The sequence below is a fragment of the Pongo pygmaeus genome, chromosome 17 (assembly GCF_028885625.2).
Source record: "Pongo pygmaeus isolate AG05252 chromosome 17, NHGRI_mPonPyg2-v2.0_pri, whole genome shotgun sequence".
Classification (NCBI taxonomy): Eukaryota; Metazoa; Chordata; class Mammalia; order Primates; family Hominidae; genus Pongo; species Pongo pygmaeus.
The window spans coordinates 77,831,213-77,843,444 of NC_072390.2; the positions used below are offsets into that span (position 1 = coordinate 77,831,213).

Below are 12,232 nucleotides of genomic sequence, written 5' to 3' on the forward strand. Positions count from 1 at the left end.
AAATTTATACATTCTGTTTGTAATTCTTATGTTTTCTCTAATAGCTTACAGACATTTTTGTTGGATGGAAACTTTCTCCAATCCCTTCCTGCTGAGTTGGAGAACATGAAGCAGCTTAGTTATCTGGGTCTTTCTTTCAATGAATTTACTGACATTCCCGAAGTATTGGAGAAATTGACTGCTGTGGATAAACTTTGTATGTCCGGAAACTGTATGGAGACCCTTAGGCTACAGGCTTTAAGAAAAATGCCTCACATTAAACATGTGGATCTAAGGTAACCATTTTTGAGAAATAGATCTCATTTGAGTGGTTGGCTTATATTGCAGGGGTGGGGAGTAGGTTATTAACCAAGGCAAACAGGCTGGGTAATTGAATGTGGGCCTGTTTTTCTATTTCTGCCTAGAGGGAAGAATTATGATTAATAGTAGGGTTTGCTATTACTGGAAACTTTCTCAGTGATGTATGTCTTGAAGGTCTTTGTTTTGCAAATTGGAACCCAGTTGAGTGAGAGAGCTGTTTTTTGTTTTTGTTTTATTTTTTGTTGTTGTTGTTGGTTTTTGGTTTCGTTGTTGTTGTTGTTGTTGTTGTTGTTTTGAAGTCTCGCTCTGTCGCCCAGGCTGGAGTGTGGTGGCCTGATCTCGGCTTACTGCAAGCTTTGCCTCCCAGGTTCACGCCATTCTCCTGTCTCAGCCTCCATAGTAGCTGGGACTACAGGCACCCACTACCACACCTGACTAATTTTTTTGTATTTTTAGTAGAGATGGGTTTTCACTGTGTTAGCCAGGATGGTCTCGATCTGCTGACCTCGTGATCCGCCCACCTCGGCCTCCCAAAGTGCTGGGATTACAGGCATGAGCCACCGTGCCCGTCCTGTTTTTTGTTGTTGTTTTTAAAGAGATAGGGCCTTGCTCTCTTGCCCAGCCTGGAGTGTAATGATGTGCTCAGAGCTCACTGCAGCCTCAAACTTCTGGGCTCAGGTGATCTTCCTGCCTCAGCCTCCCAAGTACTCAGGCATGTTCAGTTTCATCAGTGTAAAGGAGCATCACCTTTTGCTCCCCTTTCTTCTCCTTTCATATGGTTCAGCCTAGGAAACCTATACATTCCAGTCCCATAAAGAATTACTTGGCTTCACCTTTCCTCAGAATAAAGGAATCAGACCTGTCCCTCCTAGGGAAGTATTAGCAATTTGCAGATATAAAATTCTTGATTTGGAGGTAAAAGTGGTTATAATTTATCTAATTTTTGAGAATTTCTTGGAATGTGACAAGATAAGGAACTCTAAACACTTTGTTAACTTGCTTTCTAAATTGTTAACATTATTTGCCTCTGAGTTCCTTGTATTTAGAAAACCCTCATATTCCAGAATTTAAGCCCTATTTTATTCATCCACCAGTGGTAGAACTTCATTAGAGCCAAGGACAATGGCTTGCACTGACCTCAGGTAGCAAGAATGAGATGATTTCTGAGTTACCTGGTACGTTTAGGGAGACATCATTTTTCTTGATCTGAATTAGCTTACACATAAGATCAATCTAAAATGTCGAGAAGTAATAAATCTTAGGAAGAGCTTTATAAATTCTTCAGATTCATAGTTCTAACTTGAGTTTTTAGATGACGTCACCTACAGGATATTTAAATACCAGAATAGACATTAGACACTCTGTAAATGTTGAGTGACCATGAGTAACTGCTTCCTTCCTGGCCCCTGAGCTGAGGAGGGGAAAATCAGATCAGGTTTGTTCTAATTCTGCCTTAATACTTTATTTGTTGTTTATTGTTTTTGTTTTTGCTTCTGTTTTCAGAGATAGAGTATCTCTCTGTCGCCCAGGCTGGAGTGCAGTGGCATGATCTCATCTCACTGCAACCTCCACCTCCCGGGTTCAAGAGATTCTCCTCCCTCAACCTCCCGAGTAGCTGGGATTACAGGTGCCCGCCACCACACCTGGCTAGTTTTTGTATTTTTAGTAAAGACAGGGTTTCACCATATTGGCCAGACTGGTCTTGAACTCCTGACTTCAAGTGATCCACCTGCCTTGACCTCTCAAAGTGCTGGGATTACAGACATGAGCCACCACACCCAGCCTAATTCTGCCTTAATACTTAAAATCAAAGGTAGTGGAGTAATTTAAGGAGAGTCTTGCTTAGTTTCTCTAAGTAAAGGGCTACTTTTATTCAGTTTTTTTTTCCCCTTTAAATGGAAATGGTACATCAGATTGATTATTTTTTTCTTTGCATTGATGTTCTTTGAGTTCAATATTATTTCTTCTGTGGCATCATTAATAATTCCTCCTCCCCTCTCCTCTTTCTCCTCTTTGTACAAAGTGTGGCTGTTACTTCTTGGTCACTTCTCTTTCTATCCATGTTTTCTGCCTTGGTGGTTGCATATACTCTCAGGCTTCATTTTCACCTTTCATTTTGATGTTAATCATTCCCCAGTCTTTCCCTATTCCTTCTTTGACTTCTTGAGACCAGTTCCACTTAAGCTGCCAGCTGGATAACTTCTTGGTTTTCCCTATTGACACATTTAACCAAATACATGTAAAACAGAGTTCAGTGTCTTTCTTACTCAACCAGTTCTTTCTCATGGATTTCTTTTTTTGCTGATAGCAACACCACCTCATTGGTTTTCCAGACACATAACTCTTGGCTGATTCTGTCAGCTCTTCTTTTACATGAGTTTCTCTCTTTCATCCCTTCCTTTTTCTTCTCACTGTGACTGTTGTCTTCTAGCTGAGCCATTTGCTGCCATTGTGCAGCCTCCCAAGCAAGCACAATTTTGCTCAGAGCCTGCGGTTCTCTTGTTCAAGGTATTCAAGCCCTCATATTTGGTTTCAGCCCACTGGTATGTGAGTCCCTTGAGGATGAGGCTCTATCTCTGAGCTGCTCATGTGTGGGCCTCCAACCTGTGGTGGCAAGTTAACTATTTGCTACTTTTCCACAATGAGGTGTGTACAGAAGTTGAGACTAATATTTTAGTATCATACAATGATTTGACATTGCCACAATATCCAGCTGTATTATGAGTTGATTCTTGTTGTACAGGGAATCAACTAGTTTATTTTATTTTATTTTATTTATTATTATTATTTTTTTTTTTGAGACGGAATTTCTTGTTGCCCACACTGGAGTGCAGTGGTGTGATCTCGGCTCACTGCAACCTCCGCTTCCCAGATTTAAGCGATTTTCCTGCCTCAGCCTCCCAAGTAGCTGGGATTACAGGCACCCATCACCATGACTGGCTAATTTTTTGTATTTTTAGTAGAAACAGGGTTTCACCATGTTGGCCAGGCTGGTCTCGAACTCCTGATCTCAAGTGATCCACCTGCTTCGGCCTCCCAAAGTGCTGGGGTTACAGCCATGAGCCACCGCACCTGGCCTCAACTAATTTAGATGTTGTCAAACTTGCACAGTGAGTTGCATGTGATGTGAGCTGTGTATGGGTTTTGTACTGTACATCAGTCTGTCATGAATTACAACTTTAGAAAATAGGTCTCCTTCACCATAGATAATTTAAGCACTGTTTTTATTTATCCTTCAACCCCAGTGTTAGTCCTTAGTAGGTCCAGTCCTTGGTTAATTGCCTCACCCACCTTTATAGCACAGACCCTCGCATACCCTGCACTCCTGTAGAAGCTATTCAGGCAGGCACAAAACTTGCCCTGTGCTCTTCTGTTTGATGCAGAGGCTGTTCCATTGCTTCCTCGCACCTGCTTTTCTTCTCCCGTGTACACCTGTTCCATTCTGCCTACTCTTGGGAATCAGATGAGTTGCTTCCTTTTCCATAGCCTTTTTTTTTAAAAACCATTCTCTGCATTTTATACATCATTCATGGCACTTATCACGTATCTGTAGTTCCTGTGTTTTATAAAACATATTTGACTCTCCTTACTAAATTGTGAAATCTGTTGAAAAACACCTTGTTTTATGCATCTCTTACTGCAACAAAGCCATAGGTCATCATCGCTGTCACCATCACCATAGCCCTTCAAAGGCTGGAGTGCAGTGGTACAAGCGCAGCTCATTAGAACCTTGATCTCCTGGACTTAAGTGATCCCCCTACCTCAGCCTCCTGTGTAGCTGGGATGACAAGTACACACGACCACACTTGGCTAATTTTGAAATTTTTTGGAGAGATGGGGCCTCAGTTTGTTGCCTAGGCTGGCTCAAACTCCTGGGCTCAAGCTGTTCTCTTGCCTCAGCCTCCCGAAGTGCTGAGAATTACAGGCATGAGTCACCATGCTTGGCCAGAAGGGAATTTTCATCATATTTTGCCTCTTAAAAAGTTTGTCTGGGCCAGGTGCAGTGGCTCCTTCCTGTAAACTCAGCACTTTGGGAGGCCAAGGCGGGTGGATCACATGAGGTCAGGAGTTCAAGACCAGCCTGGCCAACATGGCAAAACCCTGCCTCTACTAAAAATGCAAAAATTAGCTGGCCGTGGTGGCATGTGCCTGTAGTCCCAACTACTCGGGAGGCTAAGGCAGGAGACTTGTTTGAACCCGGGAGGCGGAGGTTGCAGTGGGCCAAGATCGCGCCACTGCACTCCAGCCTGGGTGACAGAGCGAGACTTTGCCTTAAAATAATAAAATAAATAAATAAATAAATAAATAAATAAAAAGTTTGTCCTAGTTACATCATGGTGACTGTGGTCAACAATATATTGTATTTGTTTGTATTCTTGTTTTTTCTTTTTTGTTTTTTTTTTTTTTTGAGACAGGGTCTCACTTTGTTACCCAAGCTGGAATGCAATGGTGCAGTCACAGTTCACTGCAGCCTCAAACTCCTGGGTTCGAGTGATCTTCCTGCCCCAGCCTCTCAAATAGCTGGGAGTATAGGCACGTGCCACAATGGCTGGCTAATTTTTTATTTTTTGTAGAGATGGGGTCTTGCTCTGTGGCCCAGTCTGGTCTCAAACGAACCTTCTACTTCAGCCTCCCAAAGTGGTAGGATTACAGAGTTTGAGCTACCACACCCTGCCATAATATATTGTATTCTTGAACAATGCTAAGGGAGTGGATGTAAAGTATTTTCACCACATAAGTAATAACTATGTGAGATAGTGCATGTGAACTAGCTAGAATTAGTCATTTCACAGTATACATATATTTCAAAAGTCATGCTGTACACAATAAATATGTACAGTTTTATCTGTCAATTAAACAAATAATAAAACGGTTCATCCTAAGTAGCTGAATTACTGTGTGAACCTGAAAACTTGGTATTTCAGTCATGGTGAGAGTTAACAACTTAAGCCAAATGTTAACTTTCTTTTTTGTTACATTAACTTTGCTTTTGTTATAGATTTTTTTGTCTCCTTATTAAATCAACGCTTATTATTTTAGCATTAATACAATTTCATTGTATTGAATGAAATTGTGTGTGGCTCTTTCAAGTGAAGATGATAAAGCCATTATGAAGGTTATTCGAAGTGTAGATTAGGAAGAAGGTGGGACATTTGTTCCATTCCTGCAGTCTGTTGTACCCAAGATGAGATGTGTTTTTTCTTTTTTATTCTGTTTACACATTCTAGTCATCTAGTGAGCATTTGGAAATAGGCAGATTGCTGGGTCAAGGCCAGCTTTTAAATCTTACAACCTGGGATAAAAAAAGAGAAGGAGCCAAAAAAACATCCTCTTAGGGCCATTGGAAAAGGCCATATGCTGTGCTTGCGTGTTGACACATCCCAGCTCTTTGCTGGAACTCATCCTTGTGTTTCAGTGGCTTGAGGATATTATTCTTAATTCCTTTTCCATAGGTTTATTTTATTTTTTTAAAGGACAGAAATTCACTACGGAGAAACTGTAGCTTTTTCCTGTACTCTAGACTTATATTAATACTTTCTTTTTTTTTTTTTTTTTGAGACAAAGTCTCACTCTGTCACTCAGGCTAGAGTGCAATGGCGTGATCTTGGCTCACCACAACCTCTGCCTCCTGGGTTTAAGCAATTCTCCTGCCTCAGCCTCCCAGGTAGCTGGGATTATAGGCGTGTGCCACCATGCCCAGCTAATTTTTTGTATTTTTTTTTAGTAGAGATGGGGTTTCACCATGCTGGCCAGGCTGGTCTCGAACTCCTGACCTCGTGAACCGCCCACCTCGGCCTCCCAAAGTGCTGGGATTACAGGTATGAGCCACCGCACCCATCCTATATTAGTACTCTTATAAACAAGTGCACTATCTCAGCACTTTGCTGGCTTTGTAATGGAAAGGAGATGGTTTTTGTTGTTTGTTTTTAAAGTAGTTAGACATAGCCTAAGAAAGTGGAAATTGACATTTCCATCTATTTTTCTCCCTTTTGAAGCTAAATATGTCTTTGTTATTTTGGTTCCTAGTCCCCATTACTACTTATTTTCTGATAGTTCATCCACAGCAACTTCAGTCAGTCAGCTCACTAGTTCTTATGGCTAGAGATTCTGCCAGTTTTCCCCTGTGCCTTGCTTCATCACAGAGGTGTTGGTTCCCATTTTTGTCCAGCTTTCTAAGATTTCTCAATGGATCCTCGATGCCGGGTTTCAGTACTTTCTGCACTTCACTCTATCAAGCAGTATTTTATAGACAGAGATAGTTTTGGTGGTTCATCCTGGTCCTGAGCAGTTGGGAGTCATGTGCTTGCATTCCCATCTCTGTTGCTCCCATTCAGTGTGCAACTCTTATTCGTTATGACTCCTGTCCATTACTGTTTTTCCGCCTCAACCTTTAATTCCATGCTACTCATCCGCCTGTTCATGCATCCTCTCTCCTTCATTAAATATTCGTTGTAGTTGTGATGTGCATAACAGTTGTTCTGAGTTTTGTTTCTTATGTTCTTTTTGGTATGGTGTAGATAGTTTCACAGTTCCTTGGATGTCAGTTCCTAGTTCTTTGTAAGTCAATGCTTAAGAGGAATTTTTTTCCCTCTTGAAGCGAATTAAGGTAAAGTCAATGTGCTTATTCCTCTCCCAACTGTGGTGGTGTCACTTGTGTTTCAGAATATATTGTGAAGGTTAAAACCTCCTGGAATTGTAGCTAAAAATAGATACTCTGGCTAGTTAAGAAAGGCCGGATGCTGAGATTCCAAAAATCATGGAGAACTATAATACTGAGAGAATTGAGTTCTTTCTCGCTATTTCTCATATTAGGGTGTGCCCATTTACTTATAGCATTGCAGTTAATTATAGTCTCTATTTATGTACTTTGCCCTCAAGGTTGAACGTAATTAGGAAGCTGATAGCAGATGAAGTGGACTTTCTACAGCATGTTACTCAGCTTGACCTACGAGACAATAAGCTTGGTGATCTAGATGCCATGATTTTCAACAACATTGAAGTTTTACACTGTGAAAGGAATCAACTGGTCACATTAGACATCTGTGGCTATTTCCTAAAAGCACTCTATGCCTCTTCTAATGGTATGTATCATAGGCCACATCAGAGTTGCTCTTTTGGTTCCAAGAATTTACCCAGCATCATTATTTCTGCCTCTGATTGTTCTTTGCTCAAGTAGTTAGTAAAACAGCTCAAATTTTGCTAAAATAAAAGTGACAAAAGAAAAATGTGACTTACTGTTTAAAGGAATCAAAAAGGAAAATTTTATTGTCCCTAATTTTTTTCTCGTATTGTGATTTGGAGAAGTTACTCCCACTTTTGATTTGATTTTTCTGCTTAAAGGAAGAGAGAAAAGTGAACTATTTCTTGGGCTACATTACCAAGATCTAGAGATCTTTACTACCTTATTACTAAATCTGGAACCTTTATTTAATACTGGAGAATGAAAGGAAGTTTTATTTTGACTTCATTCAGGATCTCCAGTTTCATGTTTGACTAACAAAGAACTCACCTTAATATAAACCAGAATGTTAGCTGGGCGTGGGGGTGCATGCCTGTAGTCCCAGCTACTTGGGAATGGGAAGCTGAGGCAGGAGGATTGCTGGAGCCCAGGAGGTGGAGGCTGCGGTGGTCTGAGATCACACTACTGCACTCCAGCCTGGTTGACAGAGCGAGACCCTGTCTCAAAAAAAAAAAAAAGATAATTAAAAAAAGATAAACCAGAATGACATACCTACAAGGACACCATAAAGCAAGAGTCTTAATCATTTAATAATATTTCTTTCTAAGAATCTGAAAATCAGGGCAGTTCCAAAAAAGAAAAGGTAATATGGGCATATGTTTGCTAAGATGAAGGTTTCCATTCCCTACAGTCAGTAAACTGAATGAAAACAAATGTTCACTAGTGCAAGTTGAGCATATGTTTATCACGCACTTGTTTTATGCATAGTGCAGCTCATGAGCTCTGAAAGATGAAGGATTTTTCAAATGTGATTACTGTTATCTCAGAAAAACAAGCCAAGCCTCAAATAGGTATCTTTTCTAGTGTAAATCAGTTTGGCTGAGCACTGAAGGGTTATAGGATTTAGATAACCAGTGGGAATGAAGTAGGAAGAAAGAATCTGAATGTGGGTTGTTCGGCAGTTGGGAGAAGATAGGGAATTCTGAACCCATAGAAGTAATTAGGGGATGCATGCTCTTGTCAGATGGTCAAGCATTGGCCTTAGCATAGTAAGCGACAGAGAACCAGTAGAGACTCTAAAGTGGAGGAGACATGATGGAAGTGATGCTTTAAGGTGGTTAATGTGAAAATAGTGTGTACAGAATGCATTTATAAGAGAAGGTTGAGGGTAATCCACTACTCCACTAATCCAGGTTATTATGATGGACTTCATGTGGGTTAATGGGAACTTGTAGTCAAGATTACATATGTTGATTTGAGACTTACCTGCTCAGAGGTGATACCTGAAACCAGGGAAGTAAGGTAACTGGAAGAGAGGAGAGTGCTAGTATCAAAGGTCAACTTACAAGCCCCTCACACTTAGCTGGAGCCAGACTGGGCAACCAGATAGGAGCTGCATCTGTGAGTTACTTGGTAATTGTTTAGAGAAGCAGAAGGACATTTACAAACTACTCTGTCCAAGAAACAGTTACAGGGGACAGTGGTGTCATATTTCATAAAGTGTTGAGGAAGTGTTTCAGATTTAAGTAAAATAAGTCATTTGTGACCCACTGGAGTGCTGTTTCAGTAAGGTGATGAGGGCAAAAGACAAGAAGCATTATTTGGTTTTATGGAAGGACCCTTGGGTTTTAAAAGGATGGTACTCATGTGGTTAATCTTTCAGATGTAATCTTTCAGCCTGAATAACAATAAGAGCAACAGTAAATGGATAACAAAAAGGTAGGAAATTAGAATGCATGATGTATTTCAATCTCTGAAGAAGATCTTGTGATTAAAAGTTCTTTTTTACTTTCCTGCACTTTCAAAGTTAAACAAATGATGTATTGTACTTCCTAAACTAAACAAACAATAGAGAATAAAGCACAGTAATGATGTTCCACATAGAAAAAGAGTCTCTATGTCATTTGGATAGTAATGTCTTTGTGGGTTTTTTTTTCTTCCTAGAACTTGTTCAACTTGATGTTTACCCAGTTCCAAATTATCTGTCCTACATGGATGTTTCAAGGTAAGAAGTCAAGTCTTAGAGCCCTCTAGAGTCTACTAGAAAATTATTTAGTAATTCTGTCTGAGCTTATGCACAAGTACTTTTTAATATTTTGAAGGTAAATGCTAAAAAATTAATGATTTTTACTTTATTCTCTAAAATTATATATATCTGTTGATTAAAATACATTTGTAGTTCAAACCAGAGCATCAAAGTGTCTGTGCACACCAATTTGAACACCACATTTGGACTTGAAAGGTGAGTGAGTTGAGGGCCGTATGACTTAAAGCTCTAATAAGTCTTTTCATTATATGAATCATATTTTTATGTCTTTCCCTGAAGTAATGTTAATTTTATTTTTTATTTTCAAAAATTTTTTTCAAACTCTGCCAAGTCTTAGGATGATTTAATTTTTTAAGTGCTTTATTTCTTTTGATTTCTTTCCTCCCTTGTTTAGACATATATCTCTTTGCTAAGAATTCTTAGGAAATAATGACAAAGCCTATCAAAATAGAAATTCTATACAACCTGCTTGGTTTTCTTAGCTCCTTTTTGAATATGCTAACCATTTTACCTTTTATGGTAATTTGCTTCTGCAGTGTATTATATTTATTGCAGTTCCCACAAATATTATAGTAGACTTTTTCTTGAAGGCACAAAGGCTTGACAGTGTCTACAGTATGTATTTATACCAAGTAAACTTAAAAACTTTTAACAATGAATTTTAAAATTGCAACTCATTTTGAAGGTAATTCCAAAGGAGATACACAAAAATGTTCTAAACATAGGGAGTTTGTGGCCCACTCAAGGTGACAACTGTTAACTCATTTCAGGGCTTAAATTCTAGTGTGTTTATTAACAGTCACCATGCTTTTTAATCACAACTGTTGTATGATTTGTCTTGTACAGAATTTTGCCTTTTGTCTTGAGATTACACAGGCTTAGCTATTTTAATAATATATTCAATCATAATTATGCAAGATGTGTCAGTATTTAGCTATTGGGAAAATATTAGTTAAATTTTTATTATAAATATATAATTATAAAATCATAAAACTCTTTAAGTAGTGCTTCATGCATTTCCTACTAACTACCTATCAGACAATTTTGTTTAATTAACTTAAATCAGACATTACCTAATTAGTTTTCTTTCCCCACCCACTCCTCCCACCACCAGCAACCCCAAATGTTATTTTCACATTTTGAATAAGAGTAGTATAGGAAGAGTATAGGAATGGGATTTGCGTACATGGATGCATATAAATATCTTGAACGGTTCTTTTCTTTTTTTTTTTTTTTTTTTTTTTTTTGAGATGGAGTCTAGCTCTGTTGCCCAGGCTGGAGTGCAGTGGCGCAGTCTTGGCTCACTGCAACCTCTGCTTCCTGGGTTCAAATGATTCTCCTGCTCCAGCCTCCTGAGCAGCTGGGATTACAGGCACACATCACCATGCGTGGCTAATTTTCTTGTATTTTTGTAGAGATGGGGTTTCACCATGTTGGCCAGGCTGGTCTGGAACTCCTGACCTCGAGTGATCCACCCGCCTTGGCCTCCCAAAGGGCTGGGATTATAGGCATGAGCCGCCATGCCTGGCCCAGATATATTTTCGAGAATTAGTCACAGAGTTAAACTACTTTTTAAAGACAATGTAATCAGCAAATGGTAGCCATTGAAACCCCTAAGTGAGACTGAATTGGAAACTCTTGTGTCATGCTTGTCTCTGAATTCTGCCTCTTAAATGATACTCATCTTCCTGTGGCCACTCTCATGCCCAGAATCCTCACTATAACACACTACCTCATCTACCTCCCATGCTGTCACCTACCACAGTGTTTACTGGGTCAGATTCCTCCATACACAGTTCTAAGTTATTTTATCACTTACAGAAGTTTTAATCTTTATATGTTGGGGTTGTTTTTACTAAAGAATACTTTCAATCCCCTATCCTGTTGAGATGTTTTAGATATTAACAATTAAAAAAAAATGAGCATGTCAATGTTTAGGGCTTCAAATCCAGAACTGTATGTGCCTATACGGACACTAAGCAGAAAATAATTCCTTCTATTTCTGTATTTTAATTGAGGAGTAGATATAACTGCAAAATTAAAGAACATAAATAGTGCATAATTCCACCACCCTAACATCAAAATTATTTTTTCTTTTGCTGTAATATCTTATAATTCTTATCCCAAGCATCATGTTTTCACAGAATTACTCATCTGCGTATAAAGAATTGTAGTCATAATGTACACACTGTTTGAAATTCTTTGTGCCTGATCATTGTATGTATTTTAAAAAGAAAGTAAAAGGCTAACCAGTGTGACTAGGGACACATTCAAATACAGTAGTTTATCTAAGTAATGATCAATTCATTTAATAGTTAAATACACCATTAGTTTAGTTCTCTCTCTCTCTTTTTTTATGAGACAGAGTTTTGCTCTTGTTGCCCAGTCTGGAGTGCAATGGTGTGGATTGGCTCACCGCAACCTCCGCCTCCTGGGTTCAAACGATTCTCATGCCTCAGCCTCCTGAGTAGCTGGGATTATAGCCATGTGCCACCACACCCAGCTAATTTTTGTATTTTTTTAGTAGAAACAGGATTTCACCATGTTAGGCTTGTGTCAAACTCCTGACCTCTGGTGATCTGCAGCCTGGGCCTCCCAAAGTGCTGGGATTACAGGCATGAGCTACCACGCCAGGCCTAGTTCTCTTTTTTATAGTAACTGTAATTACCATCTAGTGCCCAAGTAAATGTTTTTAAATAATTAAT

General features: G+C 39.2%; 1 protein-coding gene across 1 annotated transcript in view; it reads left to right on the top strand.

Annotated features, from left to right (window-relative positions):
• PHLPP1 (PH domain and leucine rich repeat protein phosphatase 1) overlaps positions 1-12,232 on the top strand; it is a 257,199-nt gene that overhangs the window by 179,042 nt on the left and 65,925 nt on the right. The window contains exons 6-8 of the mRNA XM_054460529.2: positions 45-275; positions 7,180-7,382; positions 9,425-9,485. Of these exons, the coding sequence (XP_054316504.1) occupies positions 45-275; positions 7,180-7,382; positions 9,425-9,485 (495 nt within the window). The remainder of the gene's footprint in view (positions 1-44; positions 276-7,179; positions 7,383-9,424; positions 9,486-12,232) is intronic.